The 21,980-nt window shown below is 38.6% G+C and overlaps 2 protein-coding genes across 5 annotated transcripts in view; both read left to right on the forward strand.

Moving 5' to 3' along the window:
* The window catches only part of dip2bb (disco-interacting protein 2 homolog Bb), a 45,122-nt gene extending 29,585 nt beyond the window's left edge, over nucleotides 1–15,537 (forward strand). The window contains exons 17-39 of one of the 2 annotated variants that reach the window (XM_061042624.1): nucleotides 60–174; nucleotides 517–656; nucleotides 1,812–1,948; nucleotides 2,075–2,155; nucleotides 2,298–2,425; nucleotides 2,633–2,747; nucleotides 2,966–3,167; nucleotides 4,206–4,318; nucleotides 4,612–4,635; nucleotides 5,122–5,202; nucleotides 5,335–5,458; nucleotides 5,563–5,684; nucleotides 6,224–6,335; nucleotides 8,249–8,358; nucleotides 9,306–9,436; nucleotides 9,530–9,698; nucleotides 9,789–9,959; nucleotides 10,118–10,179; nucleotides 10,551–10,608; nucleotides 10,707–10,781; nucleotides 10,904–11,078; nucleotides 11,266–11,389; nucleotides 12,327–15,537. In XM_061042624.1, coding sequence (XP_060898607.1) covers nucleotides 60–174; nucleotides 517–656; nucleotides 1,812–1,948; nucleotides 2,075–2,155; nucleotides 2,298–2,425; nucleotides 2,633–2,747; nucleotides 2,966–3,167; nucleotides 4,206–4,318; nucleotides 4,612–4,635; nucleotides 5,122–5,202; nucleotides 5,335–5,458; nucleotides 5,563–5,684; nucleotides 6,224–6,335; nucleotides 8,249–8,358; nucleotides 9,306–9,436; nucleotides 9,530–9,698; nucleotides 9,789–9,959; nucleotides 10,118–10,179; nucleotides 10,551–10,608; nucleotides 10,707–10,781; nucleotides 10,904–11,078; nucleotides 11,266–11,389; nucleotides 12,327–12,579 — 2,822 coding nt within the window. In that variant the 3' untranslated portion in view covers nucleotides 12,580–15,537. The remainder of the gene's footprint in view (nucleotides 1–59; nucleotides 175–516; nucleotides 657–1,811; nucleotides 1,949–2,074; nucleotides 2,156–2,297; nucleotides 2,426–2,632; nucleotides 2,748–2,965; nucleotides 3,168–4,205; nucleotides 4,319–4,611; nucleotides 4,636–5,121; nucleotides 5,203–5,334; nucleotides 5,459–5,562; nucleotides 5,685–6,223; nucleotides 6,336–8,248; nucleotides 8,359–9,305; nucleotides 9,437–9,529; nucleotides 9,699–9,788; nucleotides 9,960–10,117; nucleotides 10,180–10,550; nucleotides 10,609–10,706; nucleotides 10,782–10,903; nucleotides 11,079–11,265; nucleotides 11,390–12,326) is intronic. The other variant, XM_061042625.1, reaches the window with a different exon arrangement.
* A 707-nt stretch (nucleotides 15,538–16,244) lies between these two features.
* Nucleotides 16,245–21,926, forward strand: atf1 (activating transcription factor 1). 3 transcript variants are annotated; one of them, XM_061042626.1, is made up of 8 exons: nucleotides 16,245–16,423; nucleotides 17,177–17,280; nucleotides 18,029–18,151; nucleotides 18,288–18,388; nucleotides 18,471–18,604; nucleotides 18,791–18,973; nucleotides 20,451–20,589; nucleotides 21,075–21,926. In XM_061042626.1, exons 2-8 carry the CDS (start codon nucleotides 17,182–17,184, stop codon nucleotides 21,217–21,219), a joined length of 924 nt encoding a protein of 307 aa, XP_060898609.1. In that variant the 5' UTR covers nucleotides 16,245–16,423; nucleotides 17,177–17,181; the 3' UTR covers nucleotides 21,220–21,926. The 3 variants fall into 3 exon arrangements, with proteins under 3 accessions (XP_060898609.1, XP_060898610.1, XP_060898611.1); XM_061042627.1 differs by having other exon boundaries at nucleotides 20,457–20,589; XM_061042628.1 differs by lacking the exon at nucleotides 17,177–17,280 and having other exon boundaries at nucleotides 16,246–16,423.
* The last annotated feature ends 54 nt before the right edge of the window (nucleotides 21,927–21,980 follow it).

The following is a 21,980-nucleotide window of genomic DNA, read 5'->3' on the forward strand; positions in this document are numbered from 1 at the left end:
ATAAACTATAGCTATACAATGTAGATGTAGTAGTTGAAATAAAATCTCTTGCCCTCCAGGGTCGGTGTCTTCATGTGATGCCTTCCTGAACGTGTTTCAGTCACACGGGCTGAAACCAGAAGTTATCTGTCCCTGTGCCACGTCGCCTGAGGCCATGACAGTCGCTATACGCAGGTATGTAACCGACAGATCATTACTTTTTTAAATATTACACAAAATGAAACGAAACACACAAAAACTAAAACAATTTCTCCTAACAGTATCTATTACTATATTTTGTGCTAAATAATCAACAAAAGCTGACAAAGAGTAAATCACAACACGCTGCCTCCCTCACTTTCGTTGTTACTGGTTGTTACTGGTTGTTACTGGTTGTTACTAGCAGGTAGGATGTAGATCTAGGCTATATTTTCTGAATGTGGCAGTGTACATGGGTGAGTGGGCAGATGGCTTACTGTAAGAACAGATGGGATGAGCTAAGGTGTCCATGTTTGATCGAATCCCTCTCCTGTGTAGACCGGGAGTTCCTGGCGCACCCCTCCCCGCCCGCGCCATCCTCTCTATGGGCGGCCTAAGTCACGGAGTCATCAGGGTCAACACTGAAGACAAGAACTCCGCCCTGACTGTACAGGATGTGGGCCACGTCATGCCTGGAGGTGAGCAAAGAAGGAAGGCCGGATGAGTCAAGAGGAAAGCATGAAGACAAATGACAGATAGGTGCTTGTGGGGAAAGTCTTGACATAGAACATTTGAGTGTCGGGTGCAAAAAAAAGCACTCATGACCTATATTATGTTTTCAGACAGAGAAGCCCATTAGGAAAGAAATTATGATTTGGAAAGGGCTGATTTGAAACATGTTGGTGTTTACACAAGAAACAGCGGTGTTATCTCCACATCTCTTCCTGCAAACACCAAAACACAACAAGAATATTCTATCAACTACATTGACACAGAAAACTGTAGGATATGTTTCATCAGCAACATTATGTTTATGTTTTCAAAGAAACAATGATCTTTTCACGACTAATGCCCCGGATATGACAAGCCAGAATTTAAATTCTACTATATTTTTAAAGCTTTAATTTTTTGTATTTTTTAGCCTTTACCTATTGTATTTCCTCTATTTTAAATTTGTCAAAATCTTCCTGTGGACAGATGTTGCAAAAAAAACTGTTTCACTACGAACACTTTATAAAGTGCGTCTGGTTATGTGCAGAATTCTTTGTTGCAGTTGTACTGCTACTACTATGGCCAATTGTCTAAGCTATAATTAATCAGTTAAACAAACAACAACTCTGCAAGTTCATTTTTATTTGACACAAACTATCTTAATTGTTGCTCCAAAAGCATGCTTTTGAAAGGTCTTGTGGTATGTAATATGTACGTATATGGATTACAGAGTTTAATATCGAGAAACCACAAATGAATGATAAACAAAACCTTTAATTATAGGTATATTATAAAAATGTGTATTACGGTTTCATCTTTTCTCAGTTTTCACCTAAATTATCAACATCTAAAGTAAATAACTACATTTTTGTTTGTAGCTACAACAATATATTTCAGGGTTTTGTCAAACCTTTGTAGTAAATACTAATACTCTCATGTATTTAAAATATCTACAATACAAAAGAAAGTGAGCCTATTTCCATGTATCCAAAATCACAATGCTCACAAAATCTCTCTGATTTTATCTGCCAAACTCAACAGTTGCAAAGTGCTGCTGTATATGTTTTCCTACTGATCATGCTCGATGTACCTCTTGTGTTATGAAGTCCATGTTTTTTAATGTCCCCTTAATGTGTCTCCAGCTCTGATGTGCATAGTAAAACCAGATGGGCCTCCTCAGCTGTGTAAAACAGACGAGATAGGAGAGATAATAGTGAACTCTCGTGCTGGAGGCAACATGTACTACGGTCTGCCTGGAGTCACTAAAAACACCTTTGAGGTAAGAAAGCAGAGTTAGCTCAACTTACTTACTTAATAGAATCTCATCAAGTAGGAAATGTAATAAGTAGTCTTTTTTTCGTGGTAAACCGCTGTCCATTCTGACTATTTGTCCATCTTGTTTCAGGTGATACCAGTAAACGCTAACGGAGTTCCCATCGGAGAGATTCCATTTGTGCGCTCAGGACTGTTGGGATTTGTTGGCCCAGTAAGTCTGACTGCTTCATTACAGTATAACATATTTAGTAACTCAAGTCTACCTGGAAACCTTCCTCCTCTCTCTGTCTTTGAATTGATCTTAATAAAGGCGGTATCTTGACCCCACTGTGTGTGTCCTCCACTCTGTGCAGGGCAGTCTGATCTTTGTGGTGGGGAAGATCGAGGGTCTGCTCATGGTGAGCGGGAGGAGACACAATGCTGATGACCTGGTGGCCACTGCTCTTGCGGTAGAGCCGGTCAAAACCGTGTACCGTGGGAGGTGAGGAGACAAATACATTTAGTCTTGAAAGAAATTTGTTTATAAAAAGGATGAACTTCTCTGTGGTTCAAGTGCTGACATCTGGTGGTACAAAGGAAGCACAGCAGTACTGAAACATGGCTGGGGTGCAACAAAATGGTGCATTATAACAGCTAGTGTCAAGATTTTCAATATATATTCCTGTGTTTCTGTATGTGTCTGCATCAGGATTGCTGTGTTTTCAGTCACGGTGTTTTATGATGAGAGGGTCGTGATTGTGGCGGAGCAAAGACCAGACGCCAGCGAGGAGGACAGCTTCCAGTGGATGAGCCGAGTGCTTCAGGTAAATCTTTATTTTTATTTAAGGTTCCTATCAAATCACACGTCACAGTGTACATTGTACTTCTTTTTTTTAAACAATAAAAATAATTCTAGTGTTGTTAGTCTTCTTTTTTCCAAGACTAGTGAACTGCGATGATAACGCTCTCCATTCAGCACACCTCTTACAAAGTGTCAAAATTTGTGAATGGAGGGTACGTTCATTTTTGGTATTCTGTGTAGGCTATCGACAGCATCCATCAGGTGGGCCTCTACTGTCTGGCTCTGGTCCCGGCTAACACGTTACCTAAAACCCCCCTGGGTGGCATCCATATATCTGACACCAAGCAGTTCTTCTTAGACGGCACCCTGCATCCTTGTAACATCCTAATGTGTCCCCACACGTGCGTCACCAACCTGCCCAAACCCCGGCAGAAGCAGCCAGGTAAGTGGCACATATCTTTAAATCAGGCATGTGAGGTGTGTATTAAGCTCTTTTCTAAATGGTTACGGCAACAACCCATTATATCTGCAAGGATGAGGGAAATTGCTGTTTGTTGTGCATGTAATACAGTCATGGTTTAAGGTGTTTGCAAAATAAGTTTTTAGTGTTAAACATGTAACAGTTGCTGCATTCAGGAGATTGATTTACCTTCCATGTTTGCCCTGGCTGTGGAGGTTTTATTAATGTCATGGAACCATCTACACATTACCACTTTCTAAATATTCACTCAAACAGAAATGTACCCAACATGAGCGAATAGACACACAGAACAGCCCATAAACAGCACAGACACAATCAATCAATCAATCTTTATTTTTATAGCGTTAATTCATAACAGATGTTATCTCAAGACACTTTACAAAAGCAGGTTAAAGACCTTACCTCATTTTTATATTATCTACAAAGACCCAAAATGAATCCCTCATGAGCATTAAGCAAAGTTACAGTGACAAGGAAAATCTGTCTTATAAGAGGCAGAACCAGACTCATACCGAACTGTGCTGCGCTTGAAAAATGGGATAGAGGGAGATGCAGAAAGAAGGAAAGTGACAAGCAACAATGAATAAGATAGATTTATAGCTACAATGCTAGTAATAGACGTGAATGTTGGTGTGGTATTAGCAGTAACGACTAAGTATGGTAATTATAGAGGTTGAAGTTGAGCAGCTCTTTGCAAAGCAAAATGTGTCCACAAGATATTCCAATATATGTTTACCACTCATTTCCATGCTGTCCTTGCGTTTTCTGTAACCATTGTAAAACTGCTGATGGCACAGCTATGTTTTTTTTATGTACGTGAAAGTTGTAACATGCAGGTATAACACAGCAAAAAAAATAACTTGTTATATGTTAATATTAATTATATTCACTTCTTTATCATCTTTCCATAATCTTCTTACCACAGCAGAGCCATGTTTATATTTTGGTAGACTTCTGCATTCTTCCAAGCTGTTTTATGTACACTGCTTTCTCTCGTAGTTGGCGTTGGCCCAGCGTCTGTGATGGTCGGCAACCTGGTGGCAGGGAAGAGAATTGCCCAAGCTGCAGGGAGGGACCTGGGCATGATCGAGGATCAGGATCTTGTCAGAAAGGTAGTTTTGACCACAAACTTTCACTTGTTTTCCATCAAGCCAAAAACTCTGTGTGGGAGTACCTTTTAACCACGCTGCTGTTTTCAAAAGAGCCGCACACAAGTTGTTTAAAATCAGGAGGAAAGTGATGCATTTGCTCTTTATGTCTCCGATAATGGCAAACAGTTTAGTAAAGACTTTCCATGTTGCCTGTGTTGTACTGGCCCATGCTCATTTTAGGCTTAGATTTCTAGATTTTAAGAAAAATCTGGACTCTTCTCTTTTTCTGCTCTCCTCTCTCTCTCTGGATGTAGCTCTGTATGTGGCCAACTGTGATGGTAAGAATTATGGCCCCCTTCTGGCATCTTCCCCACACTTTTGTTTATTTTTGTCATGCTCTTATCTGTATCTGGTTTTAATTTTGTGTGCTTGTCTAAAAATGTGGCATGAGCAAAAGTGTGCATGGTTTATTTAATTTGTACTTAATCACCTTCTGTAGCCTTTGTACCACATTACTACTATATAAGTTACTGTTCATTATTTTAAGAGCTGGATTGGCACAGAGTCTATGGAATAAATAGTTTGCACGTTGGCAAGAAATACATTATTCCTGACAGCTTCATACTGAGACACACATTGTCTGAGAACCACTTGAGTTAGCTTAATTTAGGTAATTTAAATAAAGTTCTTCCATCAGCAAAACCTCCTCCTGTACAACCCCTCCATGGTTGTGTTTGGAACCATGTTTAGATGTGTGTGTGTGTGTGTGTGTGTTAATAAAGCACGTCCTCAGTACATCTTACATTTTTGTCTTTTTGTTTCAGCATCAGTATTTGTCAGAGGCTCTACACTGGAGGGCACAGACAGACCCAGACCATGTCCTCTTTGTCCTTCTTAATGCCAAGGTATCAAACTGATCTAGATACAAAATAAGTACACTTTGGCTGTAATATAAGACCTTCATGATGAGTTTTTGCTCCATTTGTTTCTGGTGACCTTGTGACTTAATGCCTCTCTGCCTTATCCTTGACCTTCAGGGTGTGACAGTGGGCACTGCAACCTGCGTCCAGCTTCACAAACGTGCAGAGAAGATTGCTGCGGCGCTCACTGAGAAAGGAAGCATCAACACAGGAGAGAACGTCGTGCTGCTATATCCTCCTGGTGGGTTCTGCCTCCAGCTTCCTGTCTGTGTCTATGCATTTCTCCTATTGAGCTAAATTATTCATTCTCTTCTATTTTTTTATATAACCCACCTCTGTTTCCAGGCATTGATTTGATAGCTGCCTTCTACGGCTGTCTCTATGCTGGATGTGTTCCTGTTAACGTCCGACCTCCACACCCTCAGAATCTGGCAGCAACGCTGCCTACTGTCCGCATGATTATTGATGTAAGTGTGTGTACTCTTTTTGTACATGTAAGTGTTTTATTGCATGCTCATTGGTTAGTGTTTACATAGTATATGTCTTCTTCTTAACAGGGTAAACAGGGTCTTTTTTGTGGCCTGTATGTAAAAACATTTATAAGTAACCTGGTGACGTTAGGATGAAGGATTTCATTTTTATCCCTGAGGGGCATTTTGCTTTACGGACAGCAGTACCACACAAATCATCACACAAACTGCAGAAAGACAATTAAAGGAAAGTGGGATACATCAGGAAAAAAAACACTTTATTGACTAAAAGGGAACCTCAGAGGATTTCTTTATATGGTAAGTAAGCACAAAGTATTATAGAGTCCTTCCATAGACAAGGAAGTCTATGAAGATGAAGAGTTGAGATGAAGCACCCTAAAAATCCAGAGTCAGTTGGTTGGCTGGATGTGTTATGTGAACACAGTTATGTGTGCTTATGACTGTTTTTTGACTCACTTAATGTTTTACTATTTGAAGCTGCTTTCAGTTAATTGACTTGTGTTTTTTCTTTGCAGGTCAGTAAAGCTGCATGTATCCTTACCACTCAAAACCTTATGAGGACTCTGCGCTCCAAAGAGGCTGCTGCCTCTGTCAACATTAAAACTTGGCCAACAATTATTGACACAGGTAGGATAACTCAATGTCAGCCTTTTTATGGCAGGCTTTTTGCCTTGTCACACTGGGAAAAGGACAGGTGTTATTTACAGCAGCTGCTGAGTAGAACTCCCCTGTCATCAGGTTTTGTTTTTTTTACTTACACCAGGGCACTGTTTCAGAAAGCAGTATTAGTGAAAACAGAAAGGGAAGTCAGTCAAACCCAAAAAAGAGGGGTAACTGAAGCCCACTTCAGAACGAGAGGTAACTCAAGCTCTGATTGGGTTACTTTGGTAACTGAGTGTGTGAAGCTAACCTGGTCAGGAGCAGGTTTTCTTCAATCAACCCCGGGTTTCTCTCTGTCTCCTCCCTACAGAGCCAGAAAAGCGGTTTCATTTCCTCATTCATTCATTCAGTCCACATCACACGTGTGTTAGTGGATATTTACTATTCGTCTGAATGAAAATCCAAATAATATTACATTATCTGTGAGGCATATTATATAAAAGATACTTTTAGTATAACATGTCTTGTCATTTACTCGAGGAGCCTCTTGATGAAGGGGCTTCTTAGGGAGTTACATTTTAATTTGATCAGTTCTAATTAACGAACAGCATATAAAGGTGATAGGACATTTATGTATGTGAAGCCAGCGTTATGTTGGGGATAAAGCTAATGCATATTGAAATGATGCCACTGAATGATTTTTTCTTTAATATGTCAAATATTATTACAGTGAGATATCACCATGAGCCTTTTACACCTTAGCCTTACCTGTTTGAACTCTTATGTTTCATTTTGAGCTCCTTCCAAGTCTGCTTTTCTCCCTAATTAAAAATAAATTTGATACCATATACTCATGCCATTCCACCAGTTTTCACCAGTAATATTATAGTTGTGATTAAATATTAAATGCATAGAGTACATTTACATTTCTGCATTAATTCAAGCAGCAATTTTCTCCTTTATAGCTTCTCCCTGCATGCTGCTGCAGCAGTGTTACTTTTTTTCCCCTAAAAACATGTCCATATTCGTTTTATGTTCGCAAGAACAAAGAGCTCTTTTTGTCACCTGCTGCCATGGTGAATCGTAGCATCGGGGCCCAATTAATGATTGAACTAACTCAAATCAGCTGTTCTGGAACTAAAAAATTCAAGAGTCCCCCAGCTCAGACTCAATCAACTCAGAGGTCCGGATAGGGCTCAGACTTTGTTGAGCCTGCTTTCTGACATAGGGAATCCCTGTGCTTTTTACCCACTGTGACAAGTCAAAATGTCTCTGTTACATTTATTTATATTTAATTATCAGAACATTTACTTATGTGATGACAACATGAAATGTCTACTTCATAGACTTGCAAAAGCTTTTGCTCCAGTGACATAACAAGTATAGCAAATAAAGAAACAGTGTACATTCTCATTTACTCTTTTTATGCGAGTGTTCACAATAATAACAAAATGTTTTTTTGGAGTTACATTACACACATAGTTTAAAGTTAACAGTTGCTGACTTTCTCATAATAATATCAGACAAATGTGAGCAGATCACAGTGCGTGTAAAGTTAGTGGTGTATAAAGTTGTCAGTTGTGTCAGAAACACTTGTGTCAGTTACTGTGCTACTCTTTGCTGTGACAAGGTTCGCAGCATTAAAACAAACAGGAAGTAGGACATTTGTCCAATTACACAAATCACTCAGTGGGTGGACAAGTGCTTGGTGCACTTTATTTTGTTGTTGCTGCTTGCAGCTGTATATCTATTTTCCTTTTACTTAACTTAATAAATACAAAACTCTTCCTATCAACCTTTGAATGTATAACAAACAATAAATAATAAATAAATCCATTATCTGATGGGAATAGTTCACTGTGTAGATTGCATTATAATCAATTTGATCATCAGTTAATATTGCTTGATATATTTTAATGATTCATTTATTTTTTTTGCAGATGACCTTCCTCGCCGCCGGCCTCCACAGATCTATAAGCCGCCCACAGCAGAGATGATAGCTTATCTGGACTTCAGTGTGTCCACCACGGGCATGCTCACCGGCGTCAAGGTTAGTTATAAAAGTGTCCTCTTGGTTCCTCTTGAAGTTACGAGGTATGCAGCGGCTGAGCTCTTGAATGTCTTTGTATTTATGTATTGCATTTTTATATGAATGATGTGTTGAATCACAAAGTGAAAATGAGAGAGCTCCTGCTCATTTTGATGAATCTACAGAAATAAAGCTCTTAAAACCCATTGTACTCCTCCTCAGCATCAAACATCACAGAGATAAATTAAGAAGTCAACATTTTTTCATGAACAGTAAAATAGTCGGATAGTTATTTAAAGAGTTGCTTGAGCCAAAAGACTGTGCCAAAAGTGAGCAAATACTGGAATGAGGGGGGGTCAGACACAGTATTACAAGAATTGTGTGGCTCTGAAACTTCCTGTGTTTATAAAAGATGAATTTTTTTACACTATATGAATTGAAAAGGCGGTGAAATGTCTGTTTCGTTAACGTCTTTCTCTGCTGCCCCCAAGTGGCCAAGGTACACTATTTGAACTATGAGACCATGAATCATGCTGCAACACCAAGACACAAAATAAACACTCTGTTGATCACAGTTCTTGTTCAAAGGGCAATAAAACTTTACAAAACTACCACAAAGAGACACACAACAACCTAAAAGATAAACAAGCAACCACACAGAGACACAGAAAAACCACAAGGGGAAAAGGACAACGACAGGAAGATACAAAACAACCACATGGAGACACACAAAAATAAAAAACAGAAGCAAAAAAAAAACACACACAAAGAGACACAAACTTCTACAAAAACAAGCAATAAGATCTAGAATGGAAACAAACAACAGAGATGCAAGTATTTCTCTGATGTAGTTGTGTGGGCCGTCTAACATGTCAGTGCATCTGAGGTCTGAGTGACAGGAAACATGTAGAACAACCTCGGAAAGATGTTGCAGTTGGGATTCTTATGTGTATTCTTGTTTGTTACAGATCTCCCATGCAGCAGTCAGTGCAATTTGTCGCTCTGTGAAGCTTCAGTGTGAACTATACTCCTCTCGCCAAATAGCCATCTGCCTGGATCCTTACTGCGGACTGGGCTTTGTCTTGTGGTGCCTCGCAAGGTACCATAAACCATCACCCATACAACATACAGCCTATATACCACAGTTCTCCTGTATTGTGATGTTCATTCTCCTTTATATCTTGTCCTTCAGTGTTTACTCAGGTCATCAGTCCATCCTGATTCCTCCCTTTGAGTTGGAGAGCTGCTTGCCTCTGTGGCTGAGCACACTCAGTCAGTACCGCATCAGAGACACCTTCTGCTCCTACTCCGTCATGGAGCTCTGCACTAAAGGGTTAGGGACTCAGACCGAGTTGCTCAAGGTGAGGAATCTATGTATAAAAGGAAAATCATCAATGACTAAGAGAGATTATTTTTCAAGGATTTGATGAAAATACATGGGTGTGTTTTAGGCCCGCGGAGTGAACCTGTCTTGTGTGAGGAGCTGCGTGGTGATAGCAGAGGAGCGTCCTCGCCTCGCTCTCACACACTCCTTCTCCAAGTTGTTTAAAGACGTGGGGCTGTCCACCAGAGCTGTCAGCACTGCTTTTGGGTCCAGGGTTAACCTGGCAATCTGCCTGCAGGTACACCAACCAAATTATCCTGATTACATGTTTTAAATACAATTGTAACTTTGATATTAGCAGGAAGATACACTATCTCCTTTACAATGGAGTTCACTTTGTATATTACCTGGAAAAGAACTGGACAGACTGTATGACCCTCTTCTTCTGTGTTACAGGGCACCACTGGTCCTGATCCCTGTACCGTTTATGTGGACATGAAGTCCCTCCGCCATGACAGGTAAGAACACAGAAGTTACATTATATTGTTTTTTTTTTTTTTCAATTACACTGCATGAAGCAACACAGGACGTATATTTGAATAATTATGTGTGTTCTGTGTGGATTTGTGGACTGATCATTTATTTATTTCACATTTTGTAGGCATCATTGATGGATTTAAAAAAAAAAAAAAGCATGATATTGTTTTATTAATAGATTCTGTAAACCTTTGTCTCTCCTAAACTTAAAATGATTTATATTGTGAAGCGGTGAATGAAATGATAAACTAAATAGACATCCCTTAGATCTCAAGTACTCTGAAAAAAGAAAAAGAAAATGTTATCTTTTCTATCTTGATTATTGTGTATGTCTGCTTGTGTGACTTTGCAGAGTGAGGCTAGTGGAGCGAGGAGCACCTCAGAGTCTTCCTCTAATGGAGTCTGGCAAGGTGAGTTGATACATTTTGCACGTAGCATTTGGTATTGTTCGATCAGTAAGTGTTTTGCTTAAAATAGTGCATACTGACAGCTTTTGTTTCTTCTGCAGATACTTCCGGGTGTTCGGGTAATAATCGTAAATCCTGAGACCAGAGGTCCTCTCGGAGATTCTCATCTAGGCGAGGTGAGAGAAAGCCATAATTAGGCCCCCTTGTGATGTGATGACAGCATGAAAGTGTTGTGTTAAGCATTCTTCCCTCTGAAACTAGCAGTGACCGTGTGTGTGCGCTTCTCTATCTCTCCTAGATCTGGGTGAACAGCCCTCACAGTGCCAGCGGCTACTACACCATCTACGGAGAGGAGAGTCTGCAGGCTAACCACTTCAACACCAAGCTCAGCTTTGGAGACCCGCAGACCTTATGGGCCAGGACAGGATACCTGGGTTTTGTGAAGAGGACTGAGCTGCTGGATGCTAGTGGGGGTAAATAGACCCTGATAGAGCTTTAGTTTGGATTTAATTGCATTTTAATGAGTTAATTATAAAATAGTTATAGTATAATGAATGAAATTAAATTAAAGTAAACACATTCCTCTCTGCTTCCACTTGTTTCTCTACTTTGGCCGCACACTTTTCTTGGTGAATAATGTTGTTGTGTGTCTGTGCTCAGATCGACATGATGCTATGTTTGTGGTGGGCTCTCTGGATGAGACCTTGGAGCTCAGAGGCCTGCGCTACCACCCAATCGACATTGAAACTTCAGTGTCCCGGGCTCACCGCAGTATTGCTGAAAGGTGAGATGAATCACACAATTATTAATGGTGTAAGGTAAAAATTTAAATGGACCGGTAATATCCAACACAAAATGTAAGCTCTTCCCATGGCAAAAGAGAGCATATTGAACATTTTTTTAGAAACTTGAAGTTAGTCATGGGTGCAGAGAGAAGTCATTCTACAACATCATACTTTCTGCTATGGAAATTCTTCTTTTATTATTTCATTTGAATGTTCAAGATTATAAGCGTTTTAACAGCAGCCCAAACTGCTTACACTTACAAGAATAATCAACTTAAACTCCAAATTTGAGAGAAAGATGTAGTTATGCTGCTCTGTCTGACAGGATGACCAGATGTCCTTGATTCCTTTGATTATGTTGAAAACTCCTCTAAAACACCTTGAGGTATGCGCAACAATGGAAAAGCTCCAACCTGCTGCAAGTCGTATCACTCTTTACAGGAAGAATTATAAACAAGCTACTGACTACTATAGTAAACTAATCACAAGTCACAAGTCTGCGTGTGCTACATCTGCATGTCCAATGAAAAGTGGTATACAGAAGTTAAAACATTTTTAAAAGTTGATCGTTGTAATTCTGCCTGATTTAAGGAGGGGTTACAGCGCCCTCGTCAACCCTACTTCCTGGGCAAAAGAGTTAGCATGTCTCTGTTTGAATGTAAAAAATACACCTGCCAGGACCTAGAAAGCCCAATTACTAACAATGTTCCATTGTTTGTTTAAAACCATGCCTTATCATTTTTGGACTTCAGTTCTTTTAAGGATTAAAGGGAGCTTAGCTGACAGTCTGCTGGGGTATACAAACATTAGAGTGTGATTAACCTTCTCATCTAACTCTCAGAGAAAGAAAGCTAACGAGTAATTGCTAAATGATCCGTTTACCATTGCTTTAGGTGACCACTATATTCTCAGTTGCCCTAATCTTGTTCCTCACAGTGCTGTGTTTACGTGGACCAACCTGCTGGTCGTGGTGTCGGAGTTGTGTGGTTCAGAGCAGGACGCGCTGGACCTGGTGCCTCTGATAACCAACGTGGTCCTGGAGGAGCACCACCTAATTGTGGGTGTCGTGGTGATCGTGGACCCCGGGGTCATACCCATTAACTCCAGGGGGGAGAAGCAACGCATGCACCTTCGTGACTCTTTCCTTGCCGATCAGCTGGATCCCATCTATGTTGCTTACAACATGTGAGGTGCTCGTGGTGCTCTAGGCTTGTTTAGCCATCATCCGCAGTGTGGATGCTTCTCCGCCATCATCCCTGCATTTGATCACAGCTTAGCTGATGTTGGAAAGGAAAAGCATGAGCCACATGTTCTGCCACCCAGCCCTGTGCAACACCAGCATATCTCGGCTATTGCATGTCTGTGATTGGACCTTCCATGTTTGGAGTTGTTCACTGTGTTTTTTTAGATAGAATTTTGCAAATGGGATAGAAACAATGCACTGCATACAACAAAGAGGAAAAAAAAACCCTGGTTGCACTTTTCTGGGTAGAGGGCAAAACGACTCATTCAACAGAAACACTTTTTTTCAATTAATTCCATATTAATGTCTTTGTGAAAATCCATCATCTTATTCTGTGCCCATCACAAACCTGTAGAAAGACTTTCCTTTGTGTTTGACTAGACAGACTCCAAGAGCTACTAAACCTATACCAACAACTTGAAATTTTACTTTTTACATGCAGCTTTTAAACAAGCACATAAAGTCATGATCAGAGCCTTTGTCATTCCTCACTAACATGGATGGTTTAAAGGGGGCAGAGGAAAGCAAACTATTACATAAGTAATAAAACAGCCATTTTTTTGTGCATTATTTAGAAAGCATATTTTGTCTCATGATAAAGAAGCCAAATAGAAATCAACAACGTTTCTGCCCAAATATATTTCCTGCCTTATAAAACTTCAGCCATACATTCCTAACTTATTTTTTAATGAACCTGTTACTAATGGCTGTTTATTCTTCTTTGTTTTTGACTCAAAGTCAAAATCCTGCAATCAATAGGGATCAAAATAGAAGAGGAAAGAGGCCATATTCTATACTGTATCTATAAAGGCCTGTTGTATTTTAGATACTGTACGCTACTGTATAAATATTTTTAATTGTACAAATGTATAAATGCTTGATGTGTCTCCCTCAGTTGTTGTTTAATGGAGGCAGCTGAGAGATGATAATAGTAGCAGAGAGAAGATTGTAAATAAGATTTTAACAGTACTTTTGAAGCTGACTATTAACTCTATGATGGAGGGTGAGGATGAATAACTTTAAAGCGTTGTTAGTCAGGATAGATTAAAACAATGCACTTTCTCAAAAAGTGTCTATTTTATTATAGCAATGAGGCATTATAAGAAATGGACAAGGAGCATACATTATTTTGTCAAAATAATTGGAGGAGGTGTGAGAGTTTACAGGGAGGGCTAAAGCTGTTAATGCCAGGGACCTTTCCTGTCAAAAAAAAAATACAGGTGTGAGAAGAAGTGACTGTTTTCATGCGACCAAGTGTTTCATTTTCATTTTTGTAAAATGTATAAGAAAGGCCCACAATCTTGTCACATCTAATATTAATTACTATTGTACTTTGTATTACTTAACACTCATACAATCCCGGTTTGCTATTGCACTAATCAGTAGAGCAAGTGCTTGAGAGGGTTTGGCCCTTTCCTTTTCCTCTCCACACTCAACTGTGTTTTGTCTTTTTGCAACTTTGTAAAAAAAAAAACAAAAAAAAAAAACGACTTTGAATTCAGACTGGACCTTTGTTGCCACTGAAGTCTGTAGGCAATAGAGGCAAGTCATCATTTATCTGGATTCTTTTCTGTCTTCAGTCACTGGATTTTTTTTAGCACTTGTTAATGCAGTTGCAGAGCTGAGCCACGTTGGAAACATTCTTTAAGGGCGAGAAAAGTAGTCATTTGAAAAAAAAAAGAAAAGGGTTGGGGGGGCATCACAATGCATTTTGCATTTGGTTTTCTGAAATCTTGTGCTCTCCTTTGTGTTCCTTGCCATGATGTATAGGTTCTTTGTACTGGATTATACTGTAATTCATTGATGAACCCTTATTGTCACCATGTAAATACTTGTGGTTTTTTTGTTTGTTTGTTTTTTATTTTATTTTGAAATTGTCCCATTATAGCACTCATGACAACGGCAATATGAAAAAGATATATAATACTTTCAAGTTAAACAGAAATATGATCTATTCAATGACTGCACTTTGCACTAGTGGGACTACAAGTAGGTTTATACTGTGTGGACTGATTGATTTATAAACCCTCACTTCATGGCACATTAAAAGTGGCAATCATTTAAGAAAAATGTATTTGACATTTAATTTTATCCAGGGTTTGTGCCCACCTTGAAGATCACTATAAGCAATTCATATTTGCTTTAACATTGCATCCTATGTTTGCATAGAATGTTTGCATGACTCAGCCAACCACAGAAGAAATCGGCTTGAGGAACCTCTCATCTCCAGGCACAAGTGGGTGAGACGTATGTGTATGATATAGTATATTCAGGGAACAAAACTTTCAACACAGGGATGGACCAGATGGTCCCTTGGTGCAATCTGTGAATATTACCCACAAAATGTACATGTTTTTTCAATAACATTCTTCTTGAAATTAAGGCAGACCCTGCAAACCTAATGAGCAAACCGAGAGGTTCCTGAGAACCATCCACCATCTGCCTGCTTTGCTGGGAAGTCTACAAGGGCTTCCTTTGGTTTCTGCTCCTTTTCACTGTCAGAGTTCTTACACACTATGCAATCCCAATGACAGTGCTATTTAATTTCAAAGCTTTCACAGTCTGGTGAAATATACGTGATGCTTATACATTTTGTACTAACTAAGATCAGAGGACTGACACTACTAGTGTACTTAAGACTGCATTGATCTCTCTTCAGTTTTTCTTTCAATAATTTGTGTATGACCCTGGTATGTTGTATATTAATGATTTGGTTAACTCTTAACTGCTCCTCGAGGGCATGATTAATCTTCAATGTTAGGGAGGTGTTTTATCTTATATAGTAAAGAATTCAAAGTGGTACACCCTTTCCCATTATTTTCTCATTTATTTTCTATTTGGTTTGTTGTACTTTGTTTTATACTTTATGTAAAAGTAATACAGAATAAAAATGCATTTAATCAATTCAGATGTCTTGATATTTTTTAGTATTGCTTTTAAAATAAATAAAATTCAGATGTTTTTGTGTAACAAGAATGTGTTTCTACTATAAATACATTTTAATAAAAAAAAAAAAATATATATATATATATATCTACATGGTACTAAAGTATGACATTTTGTACATCTCTGGTTTCAAGAAGAGAAGTCCAAACACAAGAGGTCTGAATCCTGAAAATCTGAAAAAAGGGCTATCATTATTAAGTAGGCTACCTTACAAAATTGAATGGCCCTAGGAATTAATCAATATTGATATAATCAATATGGTTAATAACAATACTATATCATCAATACTATATCATCAATATGGTAGATGCATAGCTGATTTAAGAGTATTGTTTACTGTTAGGAAGTCTTATCTCAAATAGTGCCATTTGATTTTTAAGAGACCCACAGATCAACCAATAATTATCTATTTGAATCAAAGTACTAGCTATCAAGTAATTACAAAAAGTAAAACCTATCGTATTGATTAATTTCAACAACGAGATGTAAATGTGAATTTAAGGTAAAGTAAAGTAGTAAAAATAAAAAAGTTATTGAGTAAAGTATGCTTAATGTAACAGATATGACTGTTTACTGTCTATGGTTTGAATCTACCAGTTGCTCAACTCTCTTAACCAATCACAACCCAGAGTATTAATTACGTAATGCGTCTTTGCTGAGCAGCCCCGCCCATTTCCTTTGGGAAAAAAAGTACTCAGCTATTTTTTAGCTGACATCTTTGTATTTTTAGCTGTTAGCCACTGCTACTTGGTAACTTTCCAACACCTCTCTTGTGTATAAGTATAAACACGAATTTCACCAAGTCTTCGCTGTGAACAAGAGCAGTTACGCGGTCTTTGAAAAGGTAAAAATTGGCTTGCTGGGCAGTACTCCGCGGTGACGGTAATGGCGGCTGCTGCTTCGTCAACTCGTCGCTGTTAGACGAAAAGGGAAGGTGTAGTTAGCTTAATGGCTCCCCGTATCGCTGACGTCTATTGACGCGGTAACTTGCGTGTCAGTGACAGAGTTACACATATTTGCTCATTGAAACAAAAGCTCGTCCATCCCGTGAACCAGAGTAACAAAACGCGTCTCGTTGGTAGTTCTTAAATAATTGTTTTTAATGGTTTAAACAGGTAAACATCCGTTTAACTGAACGTTAAGCTACAGGTAGCAGCAGTGTTAGCTGTGACTCAACAAACAACTTTGTGTTTCATGTCGAAACATTTGACTGAATTGGATCATGAAACTTTGTGTGTTTTTTTATTTATTGAAGTTAATAGTATTGACTGTCGGGCCTAGCTTTGTTCCGTGACCTTTCTAACGCTGGTTGTATTTTAACGAAACCAAAGAGGAAGTCGATCCTCATTCACCAGAAAGTGTCTCCTTTAACTTTCAAACTTTCTTTTACCTAAAGTAAGATACTGTGATTTGATGTCTCCTTTGCTGGACCCACATTGGTCCGGGAGAGTAATAAACTAACTTATATTCACACAAAAAGAAACTTGCTGCCCAAAGTGGTGTACATCTGTGTCCAGACATTGAACCCCGCTACAGACAGGTGATGTGCTACATTAGAGCCATTGTAAAACAGTAATATTTATTTATTTGTTCCCAGTTACTATGGAAGAAGTACACCAAGGCAGCAATGGCACTGATTCACAGACTGCCATTATTCCCACATCCATCACAACCTCTCAGTTCTCACAGATAGCCCAACAGGTAACTAATAGATCCCTTTAAAAAAGTATCTCATAAATACTGACTTTTTATATTGCCTCAGTTGCTTTTGCACTGCAAATACTTGTCCACTTTGTATATGAATGTCATGAAGACAGATCACTTAATATTGATTTATGAGATATTAAGCAAGTATCTTTTGATCCTCAACATATAAGTAGAATCTAAAAAGAAAGTCAAAAGACTTATGAATCTGAAACCTCATCTTAAGAAAATGAATTGACAAAATCCTTGTTGTTTTTTTATATTGTAATAATGAAAGTCACAAGTGTGTCCTGGGATAAGACAGATACGTTTACTCAATGGGGGTTTGCTCCTTTGTGGCTGTGTAACCTGATCCACATTGATGGTGACAGTAGAAACATGTATAGTGCTGTAAAATCTGGTATCTGATTTATCACTGTTTTAAAACTGTTAATGAACACATACCTACATATATAGAAACAAGAACCAATATACAGTATGTATACTCATCCCTGGGGATGCTTTGTCGCAAAGATTTGGTTATATACGTTATCTGATTCAAAGACACCAGCCCCCTATATTTATGGATAATTGAATTACACCCAAGTTGTTAAAAGAATGCGTTTCGTTTTAGCTATAGTGATTTTCATTTTTAAAATCGGGGTGATCCAAATTGTCCACACACAGTTTGAAAGCTATTACTATAATTAAACATACTTTGCTTTTTTGGATTTTAAATTCTGTGTTTTTTTTATTTTTTTTATAGATGTCGCTAGCTGGTTCTTCAGTGGCTCTTGTACAGATGCCAGGGGGTCAGTTTCAGGTCCAAGGAGTGATCCAGTCTGCACAATCTTCGGTCATTCAGTCCCCTCAGGGTCAGACTGCGCAGGTGAGACTACCTAACTTTCTTCGTATGGTTAACTTTGACTCTGAATGCTGGCCTCTGTTAATTAAGTTTTAATGCAGCTTTTTTGTTTTCATATTGTTTATACATTCATATTGTTTATACATCTCCCTTTTCAAAGATCAGGGACTCAGATAGTGAAGATTCACAGGACTCATCAGACAGTGGAGGAGTCACTGCCCAAAAGACCCGAGAAATTCTAGCAAGGCGGCCTTCATACAGGTTAAGAGAAAATTAAATTGATACATATCACACAAATTATAATTATAAGTTAATTACTAACCCTCCTCTTTCCATCTTGTAGAAAAATTCTGAATGAACTTTCTTCAGAAGAAGTGACGCACATTGAAGTGAAGGATAACAGCCCGGCATCCACAGGAGTGACAGGTGTTACAGTACCCACCACCCCAATCTACCAGACCAGCAGCGGCCAGTACAGTAAGAACTTTATCCTCCTATAGTTCTTGCCTGTAAGAGCTCTTAAGTGGAGTAGAATGGCCTTTGAAATTGGCGGTGTGTGTAAAGGTTTTATGTTTCTGTAGGCCACCAAAATGACTAGCAATTTGGATGATGTGTTTCATAATGTATGTCTGTATTATAATGCCATATTTATGATTATTCTAGTTACCATATCAGCTAATGGCACAATCCAGTTGGCGACTCCAGGGTCTGAAGGCATTCAGGGACTACAGGCTGTTGCCATGGCAAACTCAGGTGGAGCCCAGCAGGGTACTACCATCCTTCAGTATGCCCAGACACCTGACGGCCAGCAAATACTAGTGCCTAGCAACCAAGTTGTGGTACAAGGTGAGGATAACATGGCATGTTTTTGCTTAGTTTCAGAGACAGTTTTTTATTTTAATATAGTTACCTTTGGATTCCAGTATGAAATACAATTTACCCTAAAGAGCTGGGGTATTTGGTCAGCAAATAACAAAGTTTGAATCAGTAGAATATCAGTCAAAACTTAACAAGTGATTGCTTATGCTGGCTTTACACCTAACAACTTTTCAAGCAATTTCAAAGTCAAAACAAATTCCAAAGTTAGAATAAAATAATGAGAGTTTTGCTAGAGTCTGGGCGTTTGGTGTAAGGTGGTCATTAAATTCAATCTGAGGTGTTTTAAGGAAAAAAAAATTCACGTCTAAGTGTTATTGCAACTACTCAATGCCTCTCCACTTCTCATTCACTGGATCTACAATTTCCTCTGCAACAGACCACATGCCGTAAAAAGTAGGGACAGCAACATCATCAAAAATCAATATAAACAACGGAGCCCGCCAAGGTTGTGTTCTTAGTCCCTTCCTGTATACCACATACACAAATGACTGTATCAGTCCCTTACTTGTTAGAACATACTGCAAATACACAGATGACACCGCCATCTGATTTCAAGGCCAATCCAATGTCCAAGCCAATCCTGTCCACCCTTTTCCCTTCTCCACTCTGTTGTGGTACAAAGAGGAGGACATGTCAGAGAGACATTCTTGCTCTCTCCACAACACCACCAGTCTCCCCTCTTCAGTTTTAAGCTCTTGTGGTTTTTGGAAATACAGTTTCAGTCTGATGCAAATGTAAACAACATAAAAATTTGTCAACAAGGCCAACATGACAAAAAAACTGTAACACAACAAGGGAGAAGAAAGGCAAAAAAACTAAAAGGGAATTTTATAAATAAAGAAACATAATAAAGATGAAATTGTATTTCAATTGCTGTTTGGGGTCTGGTTAAGTGAAAGACTAGGAGGGCAATCATGAAAGTATCAGGGATACCTTAAAATTGTGGGGTCACTTTTAAGAATTTCATTCGTACAAAAAATACTTGGCAAGTATGAACAAGTTATTACATTTTTAAGAAATCCAACATTCTGTCCTCCATTACAAAACCGAGTCTGATATAAATATAAATCAAGGTTGGCATTATCATATTATTACGCAAAAACCAGCTTTGAAATTCACCCCAAATAAACTAGACACTTCTCTGCTCAAAACTATTACCGGTAGTTGTAAATTGTTAACAAGTGCATGATGGGAAATAATCGGAAGGAAGGAATATAGTTGTAGTCTTGCAGTTAGTGACCCTTCAAGATCCCAGTCTTTGCAAAATCTAAGCCTGTGACTAAAAACTCTGCTGACACATAGTCTGCAGATGTTAGTCTTTTAAAAGTCTTTCTTTAGTTTTTACAAAGTCCTCTAGTGTATGGAAGGCATTAGGTGATGCATGCTGTGTGTTACACCTGTTATAAGCCCTGTTGTCATATTTATACCGTTGTGTTCCTGTAAGGAGCAGGAGGTGAGATGCAAGCATACCAGATCCGAACAGCCCCATCCAGCTCGCTGCCTCAGACTGTAGTTATGACCTCTCCTGTGGGCAAATCTGATGATCCAACAATGAAGAGGGAAATCAGGCTTGCAAAAAACAGGTTTGTGTGCAATTGTTTTCTGCAAAAGCAAAATCCTAGACCTCCTTGACTTATAATAAGGATGTTTAACATGGCTCTGCCTTGGGCGTGGCCTTTGATGTTTGGTTGACATGTTATTAATGCTCAAGCTGAACCAATTGCAAATATCTTAACAATTCAGAGATTACAGGAGAGACAAACTGGGCATGGGAATAAAAGAGGGTTTGTGAGGCAGTGCCTGTATTTCTGGTATTTGCAGGGTACAGAAAGACATTTTTCCTCATATATTGTAAATAGTCTTTTTTTTTTTTTTTTTTTTTAAATCTACATGTTTTACTTGCATATATTTAACTCTGATACACCTAGATCTTTACAAATAGGGATGCAAATAGTCCACTATTTGTAACTTTCTTTTGAACCAGAGACAATGTTGTACTGTGATTTTGTATTCACACTTATTGTTATACCTTTCAGTTTGACTAACTGTACTTTTCCCCCTCTTTTAGAGAGGCAGCTCGTGAATGTCGACGGAAGAAAAAAGAATATGTTAAATGCCTGGAAAACCGCGTCGCTGTTCTCGAAAACCAAAACAAGACCCTTATTGAAGAACTCAAAACATTAAAGGACCTTTATTGTGTTAAAACAGGATAAGTCTTTGAATAGAGGTTGAGGATCGATACAGAATGTGGGAGCGTCACAGCTCAGCCATTGGGACACGAACAGGGTTTCTGGGAACACTTCCATTTCAGGCTGAGATCCTGCTCTTTTTTTTTACTGTTTGATATAAAAGTGACCAGTGACGGCAATACGATATACTCAGCAAACGAAAATTAAATCGGCCACTTTTCCACCTGCTTTTTTTAAATCGCTAATGCTATAACATTTATAGTTGTGTACATTTTTAATACTGGGAGGTTTGAAATTGTGAGCTTTAACTTTGAGTCTCAGTTTCTAAATGTGTCCCTTTCCTCTTTTTTTCTTGTGTTCTTAAAAATGTTACCATTTAATTTTTTTTTATCTTCCAACAGCATCTGCAGGATTTTGAATATTAAATTACCAAGCAGACATAATCCCTCCTTATTTTGTGAACCAGCATTTCCCATCATTTCCCTTCAAAGGAGATGTTACAACTGTCATTCCTTATTTTTGTGCAATGGAATATAAAGGGTAAGAGAAAGGCACACATTGAGTGTGCTTTGTTTGGTTGTTTCTTGGCAGTTACTTAGACAATCAGGGAAAAAAAAAGAAGCACAGTGTCCAGGTAATATTTATTATGTACATCTTGGGAGGGTTGGGGAAGAAGAACAATGTATGAAATGTTGCTGATTCTGTAAGTAAATAAATATATTTTCACTCAATGAATTGCTGCTGATGTATTTTTGTTCAGTGTATGTGAATGTGTAAGCAGATAG

Source organism: Labrus mixtus, chromosome 7 (genome assembly GCF_963584025.1).
Source record: "Labrus mixtus chromosome 7, fLabMix1.1, whole genome shotgun sequence".
Lineage (NCBI taxonomy): Eukaryota > Metazoa > Chordata > Actinopteri > Labriformes > Labridae > Labrus > Labrus mixtus.